General features: G+C 40.8%; 1 protein-coding gene across 5 annotated transcripts in view; it reads right to left on the reverse strand.

Moving 5' to 3' along the window:
• Positions 1-18451, reverse strand: part of DNAH9 (dynein axonemal heavy chain 9) — a 393611-nt gene that overhangs the window by 284401 nt on the left and 90759 nt on the right. For all 5 annotated transcript variants that reach the window (XM_037028297.1, XM_037028295.1, XM_037028294.1 and 2 more), the window contains exons 20-22: positions 10221-11091; positions 7666-7796; positions 7238-7364 (exon numbers count right to left, since the gene is read on the reverse strand). In XM_037028297.1, the coding sequence (XP_036884192.1) occupies positions 7238-7364; positions 7666-7796; positions 10221-11091 (1129 nt within the window). The remainder of the gene's footprint in view (positions 1-7237; positions 7365-7665; positions 7797-10220; positions 11092-18451) is intronic.

Consider the following 18451-nt stretch of genomic DNA (forward strand, 5'->3'; position numbering starts at 1 on the left):
AGAGGAACACAGGTACATAAATGGCAATGAATAAGTACCTTTCAATAACAACCTTAAACATAAATGAATTAAATGCACCAATTAAAAGACATAGAATGGTTGATGGATAAGAAAGCATGACCCACACATATGATGCCTACAAGAGACCCACCTCAGGACAAAAGACCATCACAGAATAAAAGTGAAAGGTTGGAAACAAATTTTCCAAGCAAATGGACAAGAAAAAAAAAACTGGGGTAGCAATCCTCATATCAGACAAAATAGACTTCAAAAAAAGGGCCATGAAGAGAGACCCAGAAGGTCACTTCATAAAACTCAAGGGAAGAATCCACCAAGAAGACATTAACATCATAAATATATATGCACCCAACATAGGAGCACCCAAATATATAAGAAAAATCCTAGAAGACTTCAAGAAAGATATTGACAGCAACACAATTACAGTAGGGGATTTTAACACCTCACTGTCAAAAATGGACAGGTCTTCCAAACAAAATATCAACAAAGATATTACAGCATTAAATGACATCCTAGATGAAATGGACCTAATTGATATATATAGAGCCCTCCATCCCCAAGAAGCTAAATACACATTCTTTTCAAATGCACATGGAACATTGTCAAAGATAGACCACATGATAGGACACAAAACGAGTCTCAAGAAATTCTGGAAAATAGAAATCATACCAAGCATTTTCTCTGATCACAAGGAACTGAAATTGGAAATCATCCCCACAGGAAAAACCCCCAAACACCCAAAAGCATGGAGACTGAATGGTATGCTATTAAACAACGAATGGGTCAAGATTGAAATTAGGGAAGAAATCAAAAAGATTCTGGAAACAAATGAAAATGAACTCACAACAACCCAAAACTTATGGGACACAATGAAGGCAGTCCTGAGAGGGAAGTTCATAGCAGTACAGGCTTACCTAAAGAAGATAGAAACATTTCAAACAAACAACCTAACCCTATGCCTGCAAGAACTCGAGGAACAACAACAAAGACAGCCCAGAGCAAGTAGAGGAAAGAAATAACCAAAATCAGAGCAGAATTAAATGACATAGAGACTAAAAGCACAATTCTAAGGATCAATGAATCCAGGAGTTGGTTTTTTGAAAAGATAAACAAAATAGACAAACTTTAAGTAGGCTCATCAAGAAAAGAAGAGAGAGGACCCAAATAAACAAAATCAGAAATGAAAGAGGAGAGATTACAACTGATACCACAGAAATAGAAGGGAGTGTAAGAAATTACTATGAAGAACTGTATGCCAAGAAAGTTGTAAACCTAGGTGAAATGGACAAATTTCTAGAAAAATATAATCTTCCAAAACTCAATGAAAAAGAAGCAGAAAACCTGAACAGGCCAATAACAGCAGATGAAATTGAAGCAGTAATCAAAAAACTCCCATCACACAAAAGCCCTGGACCAGATGCTTTCACAGAAGAATTCTACGAAGCATTCAAGGAAGAGCTAACCCCTATTCTTCACAGACTATTTCAAACAATCCAAAAGGAGGGAAAACTCCCCAACTCTTTTTATGAAGTCAGCATCATCCTAACTCCAAAGCCAGATAGAGACACAACAAAGAAAGAAAACATCAGGCCAGTATTGCTGATGAACATAGATGCTAAAATCCTAAATAAAATATTGGCAAATCGCATCCAACAATATATCAAAAAGATCATACACCACAACCAAGTGGGATTCATCCCAGGGATGCAAAGATGGTTCAATATTCGTAAATCAGTAAATGTAATACATCATATAAACAAAAGCAAAGACAAAAACCACATGATCATATCAATAGATGCAGAAAAAGCTTTTGATAAGGTATAACACCCATTTATGGTAAAGGTACTCAGAAAATGGGAATAGAGGGAGCATTCCGCAATATAATAAAGGCCATATATGACAGACCTACAGCCAACATCATACTCAATGGGCAAAAACTAAAAGCTTTTCCACTAAGATCAGGAACAAGACAAGGTTGCCCACTTTCACCACTTCTATTCAATATAGTATTGGAACTTTTAGCCAGAGCGATCAGAGAAGAAAAAGAAATAAAAGGCATCCAAATCAGAAAGGAGGAAACAAAACTGGCATTGTTTGCAGATGACATGATAGTGTACATGAAAAATCCTATAGCCTCTACGAAAAAACTGCTCAAACTAATAAATAAATTGGCAAGACAGTGGGTTACAAAGTCAATATCCAGAAATCCAAGGCATTTTTGTATACCAACAATGAAACAGCAGAAGCAGAAATCAAGAAAAAAATCCCATTCAATATAGCAAAAACAAAAATAAAATATCTGGGAATAAACCTAACTAAAGAGGTTAAAGACCTGTATGCAAAAAACTACAGAACAGCGAAGAAAGAAATGAAGAAAAAAGTAATTGTGAAATCAATTTCCATTTGTTTGTATTTGTCTACAAACAGATGGAAATATAGACGGTGTTCATGGATTGGAAGAATTAAAGTCATCAAAATGTACAAACTACCCAAAGCAATTTACAGATTCAATGCAATACATATTAAAGTACCAATGGCATATTTCACAGACATGGAACAAACACTTCAAAAATTTATATGGAACCATAAAAGACCCCGAATAGCAGCTGCAATTTTGAGAAAGAAGGACAAAGTAGGAGGGATCACAATACCTGATATCAAACTATACTACAAAGCCACTGTAATCAAAACAGCCTGGTACTGTCATAAAAAAAGGCACATAAACCAATGGAACACAACAGAGAGCCCAGAAATAAACCCAACTCTCTACAGTCAATTAATATTCGACAAAGGGGGCAGTAACATAAAATGGAGTAAAGATAGCCTCTTCAACAAATGGTGTTGGGAGAACTGGACAGCTATGTGCAAAAAAATGAAACTCGAGCACCAACTTACACCATACACCAAAATTAATTCAAGGTGGATAAAAGACTTAAATATAAGCCATGAAACCATTAAAGCCCTAGAGGAGAGCATTGGCAGGAAAATCTCAGATATTCCACACAGCAATATTTTTACTGATACATCCCCTAGAGCAAGGGATATAAAGGAAAGAATAAACAAATGGGATCTCATCAAAATTAAAAGCTTCTGCATGGCTAAGGAAAACAATATCAAGATAAAAAGAGAAGCAACAGCTTGGGAAAACATATTTTCTAATGATACCTCAGACAAAGGTTTAATCTCCAAAATATGCAAAGAACTTACATGACTCCTCTCAAAGAAGACGAGCAACCCAATTAAAGAATGGGCAAAGGACTTGAACAGACACTTCTCCAAGGAGGACATACAGAGGGTCCAGGGACACATGGAAAGATGCTCAGTATCTCTAGCTATCAGAGAGATGCCAATTAAAACCACAATGAGATACCACTTTACACCAGTCAGAATGGCTATCATAAACAAAGAAACAAACAACAAGTGCTGGAGAGGTTGTGGGGAAAATGGGACCCTAGTTCACTGTTGGTGGGATTCCAGACTGGTACAACCACTACGGAAAACAGTATGGAATTTTCTAAGAAAACTAAAAATGAACATGCCTTTGACCCACCAATTTCATTATTAGGAGTATATCCTAAGAACCCTGAAACACTAATCCAAAAGCAACTATGCACCCCGATGTTCACAGCAGCACAATTTACGATAGCCAAGAGTTGGAAGCAACCTAGATGCCCATCGGTAAATGAATGGATCAAAAAGCTATGGTATATTTACACAATGGAATTCTATGCTGCAGAAAGGAAGAAGGAACTCCTACCCTTTGCTACATCATGGATGGAACTGGAAAGCATTATGCTGAGTGAAATGAGCCAGGCAGTGAAAGACAAATACCATATGATCTCACCTTTAATAGGAATCAAAACAAACAAGCAAGCAAAATATGACCAATGACACTCAAATACGGAACAGGCTGACAGGTTCCAGAGGGTAGAGGGGAGAGAATCATAGGGGAAAAGGGGATGGACTCACATGAATAAGTATAAAGGACACATGGACAATAACTAAGGTGGGGGGCAGAAATGGGAGGGGGGTGAGGAGCACTGGGGCGAGGGTCAGGGCTTGAAATATAAGACAGAAACCTGTACTTGAACAAGAATTAAAGAAAATAAAATTAAATTTAAAAAAAATATTTAATGAAGGAAAAAATAATTGTGAAAAAAATTACCTTGTACTGTTTTCAGTCAAATGAAAGACACAGGAGCTCTACAAAATAGGAGATGGAAGATAAGATGAGATGGTAGAAGTAGAAATTAAAGTAAGGCAACCAACAAATGACAGCACAGTTTGTAACAGCATTAGCAATACTGAAGATCTGATTAACACAAGCTAATTAAGTAGGGTAGATAAGCTCAAGAAACTATTGCAGAATGCCAAGGAAGAGAACTAAGAGATAAAAATATGTATGAAATGTTTAAATATTTGAAAATATGTATGAATACATAAAGGTAATATACATAGAACAGAGAAAAGAGAATCTTTTTCACAAAAGTATGATGAATCCAAGGGCAAATTTATCCAGATAAGTGCAATAGAAATATTAAATGCTTACTAAAGAAAACTTTTTCAAGATAATGAAAGTCTTGGTTTTAAGGTAGGAAAAAAAGACCCTCATTATTAAGATAATTAATAATTAATAAGTTTAATACGATAAAGTATCTAAATATATACATATTTTCTAAAATTAAAATGTAATTTAAATTTTGATCTCTTAGAGATTCAATAGAAAATAATACAGCTACCAAAAAAATTTTTTTAAAAAAAGCACCAGTCAGGCTGACCTCAGATGACTTTGCTGTAAGAAGAAACAGCAGAGCTGAGCCTGCAGGGACTTGGGGGAATTTGCTGTTGCTCATGAATTCCAACCCAACCATTCAATCAGTCACATGTGAAAACTAGACTGAGTTGCAGATATAGAAGGAATTGGGGATTGTTCTATTATGCTTTATCTCTTGGGTGGGAGGTATGGAGAAACACAGGTTTACTCAAGCCAAAAATTTAACAATGAGTATATTGTTTATAAAAGTCACAAAAGTTCTGGCAATGATTTTTGATTCCCTACTAGACATAGAATTAATGAACATGTAGTTACAAAACAGAATGTTAATATGATTAAATATTTCAGCTCCACTGTCTCTGGGCCACTTTGGAAATATTTTAACCTATAGGAAAAGAAGAGAAGGTCTATAATTATCAGGATTAATCTTTCTTTAGTACCTCTTCTTATCAACAAATTTCACTAAGTTGCAAATCAGTGACAAAGATAGAAACCCAGGCATGGGCGCCATGTTCTGGCTGTGCTCATCCACTACTGGTGGGGATGTGGAAGGATCCGACTGCTGCAGAGGAGAATGGGGCAAACCTACCAAGACCACTTATCATTTACCCTTGGACCCAGTGATCTTATTTCTAGGAATTTACCTAGAAGATAAACATCTAATAATACAAGGGCCAGAGTTACTCAATGCTGCATCACGTGTGATTGCAAAATAGTACAAACAACTTATAACCAAACTATGGTGTATTGGTCCATGGAGTATGATGAAGATGTAAACATTGAGAGGATGATATCTTTAAATCAATATGAAGTGATTTCCAGGATATATAACTAAGGTTTTTTTTCAGAAAGCATGCTACCTTTGGTGTAAGAAAGAAAGGAACATAAGAAAATGTACATGTACAAGTGTAAAATACATTGCTTATTTTGGCAAATATAAACATAAAAAAAGTAAACCCCAAACGAATGGAATTGGTTGTGTCAAGGGGGTGAAGGGGAGGTGGGGATGACGTGGAAGGACAGGGGAAGGAGTGACACCTCCCATATTTGTGCAGTAGTTTGACTTTTAGAATCTGACGTATTAAAAAAGTCAAATAAACAAGACTGGGAGAACCTGAAAACTAAAAGTAAAGAGAACCCAACCACACTTTGAATGAAGAACAAAATCACACTGAAGGAGAAAGATAACTCATGCGAGTAACTTCTGAACAAAGTATTTCACTGTATATATCTCAGTCTAAAGGAAAACAAGAGAGCTATAAACACACCTTGAACCCTCCCTTGGGAGAGAAGGGAGCAAAGCCAATGGAATACACAGTAGAGATATGATTCCTCTCTCCTCCCAGTCACTTGGACTCAGACTCTGTGATCCAGAACAGTAGTTATCAAAGTGCAGTCCTCGACCAGCAGCCTCATTTGGGAAATCCTTAGAAATGCAAAATCATACCTACTGATCCAGATGCACTGTGGGTGGGGCCTCGGAAGCTATTTTAACAGGCCTCCCAGGTGATTTTGACCCACTGTCAAGTCTGAGACCCACTTACTATGGCTCCAAATTAGCTCTGAATACCAACAGTACTTCAATTAGTTACTTTAATATTTAAAAATCTTGTAACACAGTTGGCTTCTTCTATTTTACAGATGGAAAAGTTTGTTTCAAAGGAGCAATATGCACAAACTATATGGCTAATAAGGGGCTAGAACAGGCAATAGAAGCCAAAGTTTGGGTTTCTCATATGCAACCTTTCCACTAAACCACCCCAATGTTAATACAACTTCTGTCTTCTTTCCCCATGGAAGTTCCTTTGCAGGCATTTTTTTTTGTTTTTTATTTTAACTTTTAATTTTTCATTGTTGTTCAAGTACAGTTGTCTCCATTTCTCCCCCCACCCCTGGCCCTGTTATCCCCTACCCTCTCCTCTCCATTACTGTCAGTTTGTTTTTTATTTTGATGTCTCTGGTTATATTTTGCTTGCTTGTTTGTTTTGTTGGAAGCAACCTAAGTTCCCATCAGTAAATGAGTGGATCAAAACATTATGGTACATTTACACAATGGAATACCACACAGCAGAAGAAAAGAAGGAGCTCCTACCCATGGAAGTTTTTAGCTATAACTTTTGACTGCTACTGACTGCATCGCCCTACAGAATCAGATCACAGCTGTCCCCTGTAAAGGCCTAGCCCCTTTCATTTCACCATCTTCAAAGCTTCTCCAGTTCTACTCTAGGGAGTAAGAGCCACTCACAGCACTGATGGGTTGGAGGGCATCCTGAGAAGCAGTGATAGTGAGAATGAAGCAGATTTGAGGTTAGGGACGATGCTGGGGGAACACAGGATCAAAGTGTGCATAATACCTGAGTGAGGAAGCATAGCGGGGAGTCAAAACTCTCCTGCTGGGAGCTCCTCACACTTCCTGGATGTTTCCACAAGCCTTCCTTGGCTTACCTGTAGTGGAGCTGTGCCATTGGAAAGGATGTCTAGCAGATCAGAAGAGGAGAGAAAGTAAAACCGAGGGAAGGCAAGCCTTTTGGTATCCAGGTACTCTGCCAGGGCCTTCTCGCACAAGTGCAACCTAAGAGCACAAACACAGAAATTCCTAAGTTTGCTGACGCTCCTAGGTACATACACATTACCTGCATGCAAAAACATGCACTATATAGACTACATGCAGAAAACAGAGCAGTGGTATTTACAAACATGCACACTGATACATTTCCGTAAGAATAAACACCTGTAATAACACCCCATGTCACTCAATCTACAGGGAAGCCGAAGTGCACACAGACACACACAGACACACACAGACACACACCCTCACCCCCTTGGGCAGTGAAACAAAGGAAGGGTCTCAGGGGTGGCAAGTAGAGCATCACCTGCTCTGAATATCTTCCAGTTTTTCGTAAAGACCTGACTTATTGGTGGCTTCCACTACATTTGGAGTTTTCTGAGCATCATAAGCTAGGTCCTTAAAGTCAATGTCAATTCCTTCAAATCTTTCAGAATCCTGCAAATAAAAATGCAGGAAAAAATGAACTAGGATTCCCCTCAATTCTAAGAAGCTCCCCTTGCATAGCAAGTCAGAACTAAATCCTGTTTTTAGGTCATCCTAAAGCTCCAAAAAGGAAATACCTTTAGCTTAAAACAGCAATTCTTAAACTTTTGTCTTAAAACCCTCTTAACATAAAAAAAAATTGTTGGAGCACAAAGAGCTAAAGCTTTTTGTAAGTAGGTGATATTATACCTGTCAGTATATCTCCTACATTAGAAGCTATAAAAATTTCAAAGAAATTTTTAAAATATTTGTTAATTCACTTAAAAGTAACAACATTTACTAATTAAGAGTGGTATATATTTATTCAAAATAATTATATTTTTCAAAACCAAATAACTCAGAGAAAAAAGTAGCATTGTTTTACTTTTGTTTTCAAATCTTTGTCATGTCATATCTGACTTAGAAGATGGCCAGCTTCTCTTCTCTGCTTCTGTGTTCAGTCTATGGTGATATCACCTGTCATGTAGCCTCTGGACAACTCTGCTGGGCGCTCGTGGAAGAATGAGCATGAAAAGGCAAGTAACATTTCAGATTTTTATTGAGATAGGGTTGTCCTTGAGGATCCCCTGAAAAGGTCTCAGGGACCCCTCAGGGGTCACCGGCCTACACTTTGAGAGTGATTGGCATTAAACACACTGGATCCAATATTGTTTTGGGGGACCATGCAGAATGCAACCAAGGTACATTTCTCTCCAGCAAATGTGATGCCAAAATTAATGAGGTATCATTGCTTCCCCCAAACACATACACTCTCACAGTGCTGTTCAAATGTCTGAGACAATAATATATGATTGCAGAGCACTTTAGCCCAATGCCTGGCACCTGCTAAAGACTGTGGTACTATTATCACATAGCAACAATCATAAGTGTGTGTGCTACACATGCTGTTTTAATCAACTTCCTGAAGTGGGTATTAGTATTGGTCCTGATAGCAGGAAACCAGGCCAGAGAGAGGTTAATTTGCACAAGGTTAACTTGTACAGCTGCAAGTGGGAGAGTTAGGACTCAAGCCCACCGATGGCCCCAGACTGCCCAGGCCTCTCCAATCCATACCTCTCTCATAAGAAGATTAAAAACCAAGAGGACAGGCCAGAGTAAACTATGGTTCCTCGATGAGATATTTTCCTCCAATTAAAGATGAAAACGTACAAGATTAGAGAAATATTGGAAATATCTAGCACATGTGTTTGAATAAAAAGAACTGATAAAATTATAGTTATACTAAGAAGAATTATGTAAAAATATATATACATGAACAAAAATTGGAAAATATTCATAATGAATGTAAATAGTTACTAGTTAGAATATAAGGTTATGATTGATTTTATTGTTTTGTTTCTGTTACTGCTTTGCTAATACAAAGGGGGTTAATGTATACTTATATATTTTAACACAAGACTGTGTCAAGAAGTCAATGATACTCTTTATTATGTTTAATTGAAAGTTCTCAAATGTTTCCCATAAAGTTTCTACAAAAGTCCCCACCTGAATCTCACCTCCTTCTGATTAAACCTGCTCTTCCTCAATCACTACCGTTGGAGACAAATAAAATCTGGCTTCTTTAATTTGGCTTCATTACAACAGATATAACAGAATTGTTTTCTGTTGTTTTCATTCCAAATGTACAACCTTTAATCTGCATTATTACATTACATATGCTTTTGTGAGATGAGTTGGGAAATATAATGTTTTAATGAAATGTGCTTTAACCTTTAAGCAAAGCCTGGACAACATGTTACATTTTGGAATCAAGCTGATTTGTAAGCAAAGAACTTGCTGTGCTGAAGAGATACAGAAAAAAAACTACAAAAAATTGTTTTTTAAATGAATTAGAGTCCACTGAGAGGGAGGCAAGTTAATGGCACAATAATTAGGACAAGAGGCAATCAACCACAGAGAAGGAAGTAATGAGAATACACATTTTAGAGAAACTCATTGTTCACTACTTAGCTGAAGACAGGTATTTAGCATCTGGTGCAGGCCAGAGGTTTACAGAAAGGCTCACTGCTAAGAAGGGACTTGAATTTTCCTAAAAAGAATACTCCCTTCTAGCCTAAACCTGCACCATAATATATCTGCAGAGCAACCCATGAGAAGCTCATCCCCAAAGGCATTAGTAATATCTTTCATCTCCTTTCTTGTATTTACTTTTTAAAAGCAGCTTCTCCTCCCCCCCCCCCACCCATCTATGAACAAAGTGATTGGTGTGCATTTCACATTCTCTCTTTTCCCCTGCCTGACTTTTGGTGGCTTGTAAGACCCTGTTTGTTGGAGGTGCCTAATATGAGGCCAAGGCAAGCAGGCAGAGCAGCAACTGGGTGCTCTTCCCTTGACTCAGGTAAGGAAACAGAGAAGCAGGATTTCCTTGGCAGGTACCTGGGGCAGCTGGGCCCGGATATCTTCAGAGCCAATGAATATACTTTCCAGATGATACCATGTCCGCTGCACATCAAACCACATAGAGATAACAGCATCTGCTGTGGACAGCTTCTTCTGCCAGCCTGATACTTCCTCCAGGAAAAAAGCAACATGCTTGGACATCATCAGGTTCTGCAGCTGGACTTGGTTATCTTCTAAAACCTCGATGAGGTCCTCATCCAAATGCAGCAGGGGGACGTGGGTCCGTGGGTGGGGCTCATACTGGAATTCCATGCTGGCCCAGGTGGCCTGCAGCTCCTTTAAGATCTTTTCCATACCCATCTCCTTCACAGCTTGGTCCACAATGCCCCGGACCTCATCCTCAAAGCAGTGCAACTGGAGCTGCAGCAGGTGTGCCAGGGTGGTGCCCTCATCCATGACGAAGCTCACGCCCATGGCCTGTACCAGCTGTCTCCAGTGCCGCTCCCGGATAGCCGGATTCTGTAGCTCAGCCACTGCCCTCAGTGAGGTCAAGGTGTTCAGCACGGTGCTTTCCAGGCCTGTGAATGCCTCCCAGGCCCGCACCTCCTTGTCGAAGTTCCGGAGATACCTAGCAAATCTTTTGCACTCCAAGTCCATGGCCTCCACGTTGATATTCATCCACAGAGTGGCCTCCCAGGCATGGATTGTGGAGGTCACCATGCCAATTGTGTCCCACAGCTCCTTCAGCTGGCAGACCTCCCTCCTGCACTGCCTCAGCTGCTTATAGTCGGGAATGTTGACCTCAAACAAGCTGGCAGTGCCAGTGATGGAGGCCATGGTGGATTCCATTTGCTGGATCTCACTGTGCCTGGCATCCAGCATTTGATGAGGGTCAGTGCTATTGAACCTATAAAACACAGTGTGTTCACTTTTAGTATAGCAGACAAGAACCCATTTCCTAGAATCACCAAAGTAACACCAGCTCAGATCTTTCAGTGCTTAGTATGTCAGCAAAGAGCAGTGAATCCCACCAAAGCCTCAGGGGAAAAGACATTCAGGGTAGGTTGGAATAGGGTGAGCATAACCAGTTGGAGAAAAGGCAGTGCTAGAGAAATATCATGCCTGGATCCTTTCTTCACATGTGAGAAAATAAAAATTCTCTCATCCTTCATGTTCCCCACCTTCCCCACCCAGGTATAGAAGGGAACATCCTTTGTTCAAGCCCCCTTTAGACTTCCCACTCCTCAGCTTCCACACCATGTGACACAAAGAGCATCATCTTGTTTCCATAGATCCCGTAAAGCCAAGCTCCTCCCAGGAGCTGCAAGTGGTAGGAAGTTGTTAAGTGAGAGCTGGCGCTCAGAAGTTCACCACTGACCCAACCTGGCACTGCTCCCCTAGGGCAGTGGCTCCCAGTCTAGGTGTGTTAGAAAATGTGGGCGATCGCCATGCTCAGGCTGCCCCCAGTGCAATTACATCAGAATCTTTGGGGGTGGGTCTCAAGGAAGGGCATTTTTCAAATTCCCCACTGGTTCTGATGTACCAGGTTGGTGTCCTTGTCTGACAGCCTGCGTCAGACAAGTTTCAGGCAGCAGCGTCTCCAAGTTTGGGAACCACTTGAATACTGAACGCAGAGCCCTTGCTAAGGCCCCAGACAGTCACTCTGCACCTCAGGCAAGCTTTCACCTTCTGCAGTCCCCCTGCCAAGCTACCTGTGATCTCCCCTTCCCACTTCTCTGGCTGCTTCCTCCTGCATTCAGGGGCAGACTCCAGTTCCACATGTAACTCCCATAAGCACTATGTTCTAGCTTTACACTTTTAGTTCATGTTTCCTCATCCTCTTCTCTCCGATGCTTGTGGCACATACCCACCACTCCCAATCCTCAGCGGGGTGAACCTGCTGCTACCCCTCCAGACCAGCATCTCCTGTGTAGGCCCCACTCCAGGGGAGTAAGAAATTCACATGCAAAGGAACCCACATGGGCAAATAGCATCTCTCTGGTCAGTAGAGCCTGGAACCCATGTGCTCAAGGAGCCTTTTGTTTTTCTCTCCTAACCTCCCACAAACCCTCTCTCCATCACTGATCTCAGGCGTTCTTTTTTCTGTGCTTGAAGGGCTAGATACCAAGGATACTATGACTTAGGGTGGATGCTATGTCCCTCTAAAATCACAACAGGACATCATAGGTTACATCACTAAGGTGACAAATGAGAGGAAATGAGTAACTGGAGGATGGTCATTTCCGCTGATCTAATGTGTGTGAGTGCACACATGTGGGAGTGCATGTGTATGTGTGCACACACACACATGTTAACTGGTGGGGTATGGAGAGGAGGTAAAAGGGAAGAGAATGACATAAACTCTTTCTCTTCAACTGCATCCTTTCTCAGTTGTCTTTGGAAATATTTGACTGGATGGAAAGTAATCCTAATTACAGCTATTTACCTGAATGGCCCACCACTTAAGCCTAATTACCAGGCAACAAAACAACAGTTATGCATACCATTAAATTAGTGTCAGATTAGCTTTGTTGTTTGTTATGTTTTATTCCCATTTGTTCAATCTAAATAGTTTTTGGCCTATGATCGTGAGTTTGCATCTTTTAAGAATGAGATTGAACATCATTGCACACCTTCGCTATTCTCTGTGCCTCTTTGGCCCAAATGGCTAATTTTTGTTTCAGAACAAAACATGAGGCTGGAGTTCCCAGAGCTGTAGAGGCCCTCTGTTGTTGTAGGCAGGGGGCTTTCTCTTCTGTAAGAGCAGGGGGAAAAGATCCAGAAGGAAAGAAATGTAACATCCTTATGGCAAGCGGTCCAGCAGGAAAGGTTATTGCATAAATGCCCTTCTGCTTATTCTTCATTTGCAAAAACTAATTGCTGGCATGTGTATGCTCCTACTTTTTACCTTGACTAGAGTGAACATGAAAAGTGAACTTAACCTCTTGGTGTTAGTACAAAGTCTATCAGACCAAATTTTAAAAGCTCATATTTTGTTCAATTTATTGAGGGACTATAACTCAGGAATAATTAATTGAGTAAGAAAAGAATGATCTTTCTAGCCATTCTTTCTGCAGCACATATGAACATTCTTAATTAATACTGGTTCCTCAAAGATCTATAAAAACTGATAATTTGTCAAACGTATTCCAAATTTTATCTATCCTGTGGCATACTTTTTGTTTATAGTTTAAATTTGTGGACAGTCATTTCCTATAGCTGAGCACCCATAAAAGTTCATTTGGCTTAAGGAGTGAAAGAAACCTCTAGACGCGAGGGCAGGTAACCTCTTCCCATTTCAAAACTCTAGTGCAAATTGTCAGGATATTCACAGTCCTGATTAATGTACCTAATAAACACAAAGCAGCTCTCCAAACCCTGAGGGAGCAATAGAGTATAAGGACAAGAAAGTAATGGAAGAGAAAAGGGTGTAGCAAGTCTTTGAAATTAAAATAATAATGCAAAAGTATTTTAATCCAAAAGAGAAATGCCTGGAAAGTCTGGATGAATACAACTATAATTAAGAGAAATGGAAATATGGTGCTCATTCATATGATATGATCTTAGAAAAATGATTGATGCAGGTCTCACTGAGATGTGAGGGCAGGGAGAGAGAGAGTGGAATAAGTGACTTAATTCTTGGGAAACTAGCAGCTGGTAAATGTTACTTTCCATGCCTGCCTCCACAATGAATGATGACACACCTCTGCTTGATACCTCCCAGACACCATAAAACAACATGTCTGATCTGCATTTGTGATCTTTTAGTGCTTCTCATTCAGTGGCCCCCAACCCCATTGAGAGGTGAAACAATACCTCCCACCTACTTGCCCAGAATGGAAGATGGGAATTATGCTCAACTCTATTGCCTTATCTCCCATACTCAGTCAATTCTGCTGATTGTCCTTCCCAAATCTCTCTCAAATCCATTCTCCCATGGAACACATAGCCTTGAGTCCATTTCCTCCCATTCTGTCCTCCATGGCCACAAGCACATGGTATTTAGACTCCTCATGGACCAAACCTGGGCACATGGACCAAACCTGGGCACATGGACCAAACCTGGGCAAGTGGACTGCCTCCCCCTCTGCAATTCTCATCTCCCACCTCCTGCATTCCAGCACGCACACAGGCAGGTCTCCAGCTATTTCTTGTAGTTTCATTCTTCTGTGCCTCTGTATATTCTGCTTTCCTTACCCAGAATATCCTCACTTCCCACACCTCTTTTCTCAAAATGGCTAATTTTTGTTTGTCTGTTGGATCAAGCAACATCTTCAGCAGGTGGTGTGGATTGCCTCTTTTGTGCAGGTTAAAGCTGACACCCAATGAACAAGTCTAATTACTCATTTTCTAAATTGTCCCTGAGGCTGTAAATCTTTGAGGTTGAGGAATATGTATTATCTTAAAATCCTAGCACTTGCATCATTTTTGGCTAATTCCACTACTAGGACTAGAGCCTCTTCTGCTCCACAGAAGCCTGAATCAGGTGACCAAGTCAGATTCACTAGAAGAACAGGGTCAAGCTAAACTAATGGCCTGTCTTAGGAGGCAACAGGTCCCCCCCTGGGAGATTTAATGAGTGACATAGCTTTTTTCTCCAGCTATCAAAGAGACAACAGGCATTGTGCAGGTGAGACAAAGCCCCTTTTCCTCTGCCTGCTGCACGGGGCTGTTTGGAATGCCTCACTTTCTCTAGTTATCATGCAGGACAACACCCAATGGGAGAATGTCTCCAAGAATGCTCTCCTAACCATTCATGGAATCTGATTGCCAGGCAGCTGAGAATACTAACGGCCTCCACTGAGTGGAGCTCACAGGGATCAAGTGCTTGGGCTCAGAACCCCCTGATTACCTTGGTGTTGATGTGGAAAGAAGACTGTATGTCACAGCATCATTCCTGAAGGTCAGGAATGCTCAAGGTCAGGAAGGCTGAGGCAGAGAATGCAGCTAGAAGAACAAATGAAGCATTCCTTTCTTAAAACCTTTTAGGAATGAAGCATTCCTAAAAGGGAAGAGTTAGTCTCCAATTTTAAAATTTGTGGAAAGTTCTTGAATCTGAGCATGATGATTTAGCCAACTGCTGTGACATGAGAGAGCCCAGCTAAGAAGATGCTGATACAGCTTAAGGTTAAGAACTAAAGGAGGAAGGAAAACTTGACTTGGACATGAAGAACCTCAACCTAAGCAACCTGACTTCACCCAGCAACTGTCAGACTGCAAGAGCCTAATGAGACACTCACTTTCCTTTTGCTCCTCAAAGACAAGACTGGTGCGAGCTTAACCTCTGTCTAATCAAAAACGGAAACTGGCATGCACAGAGGAATGTACTAGGGCCTGCATTTCAGAAATTTATAAAGGCTTTAAAGTGAAGGAACCAGAATTACACTCATTTGCCACACAGTGTGCCTAAAACTTTTAAACACATACTCTCACAAACACCAAACTAAGAAACAAAGCAAAACATGAGCTGACACCCACGAAGTTTCCCTCCAGCAGCATATCCAATTCTGCTCTACTCCTGATGGTTTTCTTCACAAGAAGAGAAATACATCAAAATTGCAGCAACGTTTGGTTTTCCACACTGCTGTGAGCAGTTCTTTTCAAAGTATTCTTTTGCAAAGATTCATCTGCATGTCAAATTAACAGATGTGAATTTGTAAAACCCAGCAAAGAGTAGCGATGTCCTCATAGGCAGTAGATACAAATGCTAAGAAAGAAAACACAATGCAGCTATCAAATGAAGAAACAACACCAGCTGATCGATACACATACACGATGTAACTATGAATGAGGGAGAGACGCCAGATTTCCAACAGACACACAAAAACACACCAGTAAATGTGTTGCTGTTTCCTTTCAAAGCGGTCTCACAAGCCTGTTCAGAAAGATATTTCACTAAACATCTTTGGAATTTCTTTCTTGAAATTTTCTTAAGAGACAACTGATGCAAAAATATCAATGTCCTTATTTTTATGGCTGTGATTGTTGTTAACATGAAGTAGGTAGAACTACCTAGCTTGATAACCCAGCTCCAGCATCAGCTTCAACTCTGTACAGTCAGTGCTGAATTTCGAAAGTTCTATTGCATGCCAAAGGATAGTTGAGGGAATGTGCCTCAGACTCTGAAAGAAAAGTCCCTGATGGAGTTTCACAGATGTTTCGAGCAATTGCTCCTTCTTTGGAACAGGGGCATGGCTCCTAAGGCAATTATTCTGAAGGCTATAGACTCATTCAGAGTCACATGCCCTGGCATAATCACCTAAAGAAAAACCAGTTACTCCCCTCTAGGCAGCAGTCTACAATTCAGCTGCACATGGGAATCACTTGGGGGGCTTCACAAAATACTGATGCTCAGGCATCACCTGCAGAGAGTCTGATTTATTTGGTTGGGTTATAGAAAGGCTGGATATTGGAAGCTTTTTCTTTTAAATTCTCACCCGAGGGTATGTCTATTGATTTGAGAGAGAGAGAAAGAAGCATCGATGTGAGAAAGAAACATCGGATGCCTCCTATACATGCCCCCACTGGGGATCCAACCCACAACCCAGGTATATGCTCTGAGTGGGAGTCAAACCCACCTTTTTGGTGTACGGGATGATGCTCCAAACAATTGAGCCACCAGGCTAGGGTGCGACACTGGAAGTCTTCAGTGCTCCCTAGGTGATTCTAACATGCAGCTGAAATGTCAGCATGCTGCTTAGGTTATGTACATATCTTAAGCATGGTTTACACGTGTGTCCCTCCCTGACTCTTAATGTACTCATTCTGTTCTCCATAGCTGCAAGTATAATGTTTGGGAGGTAGTAGCTGCCTAATAAATGTTTGATGAATAAATGATAAGGATAGGTAGGCCCTTACTGCATGCCAGGTGGGGTGATCAATAGTCCGGAAAGAGAGGGGCTTCTCTCAGACGTGTGGCCATTATGCTCGACCCCAGAGAGTCCCAGGAAAACCAGGAAGATTGGCTCCCTAGTATTGGGTGTCAAATACTTGCAAAGATTGTCTCTTTACTCCTATCAGCAACCTCCTGAGGTGAATGTTATTGTTAACCCCATTTACCAGATGAGGAAACGGAAGCACAGAGATGTGATGTCATTTCCCTAACATACACAGTGAGTTGCTGAGCTGAGATTAGACACTAAGCAGCCTGAATCCAAAGTCCATGGACTTAATCACTGTGCTCTATTTCCTTCCAATGAAGTTGTGGGATTTTTGGTTTCATTTGTTATACTAACCTGTATCTTTCAATGTTATATTTCTGTGAGTAAGTAATCCTTGCAAATGAAAAAGTTCCTTCCTCCTTACATAGGGCATTTTCAGGTTTGGAGACTTCCAAGTTCATCTGTCTACCCAATCCTATAGAGGAGAGCCAGAGAGAAGCTCAGCCAGAGAGAAACAGAAAGCAAATCCTCAAGCTCAAATGAGGGGAGAGGCACCCACTTCCTCAGCAGACACAGAACCAATGAGAACCAGTGTGTTCTCCTGGTGGAGCCCCTGGTGCTGTGCAGTGGATGCAGAGCAACACCAGGCAGACTGCCTCTCCAAGCGAGGGAGCCCGTGTGTGTGTGCGTGGGAGTGGGGTTGCCCATCCTGCCAATGTTCTGTTTATAGAAAGAGCCCTCGTCACAAGGAGGGAGGTGTCTGGGCCCGGGCCAAGTAGAGAGAGCCCACCCTGAAGTGAATCTTTCACCTCAAATCCTTCTTTCAGTTTACCAAAATGCCATCCAAAATCATTTAAAATTCTGTCAGCCATTTATTTAAACCAAAAGGAGTCTGTAAGCACTTTGAACACTGATGGTTTAGTAAAAACTTAGTAATTTTAGTTCCAACCACTATAAAAAGCAACACGGAGTTTCTTCAGAAAGAGTCAAAGTAGATTTGCCATACAATCCAACAGCTCCACTTCTGGGAATACAACCAGAGAAAAGGAAAATGGGCTCCACACAGCACACACACTCCCGTGCTTGTTGCAGCATTGTTCACAGCAGCCAAGACATGGAAACAACCCAGATGCCCAGCAATGAAGGAAAGAATAACAAGACGTGAAACACATACTCAACAAGATATTATTCAGCCATGAGACAGAGGGATAGCCTCCTGTTTGCAACAACATGGGAGGGCCTTTCACACGTTACACCAAGTGAGGTAAGTCAGAGAAAGACAAGCACTGTGTAATATCACTTACAAGAGGATTCTTAAAAAGTTAAACCTGTAAAAAACGGAGAGTGCAATGGTGGTTACAGGCAGAGGGAGTGGAGACAAGAGTG

Source organism: Sturnira hondurensis, unplaced genomic scaffold (genome assembly GCF_014824575.4).
Source record: "Sturnira hondurensis isolate 20B ecotype Veracruz unplaced genomic scaffold, ASM1482457v3 Scaffold0019835, whole genome shotgun sequence".
NCBI lineage: Eukaryota > Metazoa > Chordata > Mammalia > Chiroptera > Phyllostomidae > Sturnira > Sturnira hondurensis.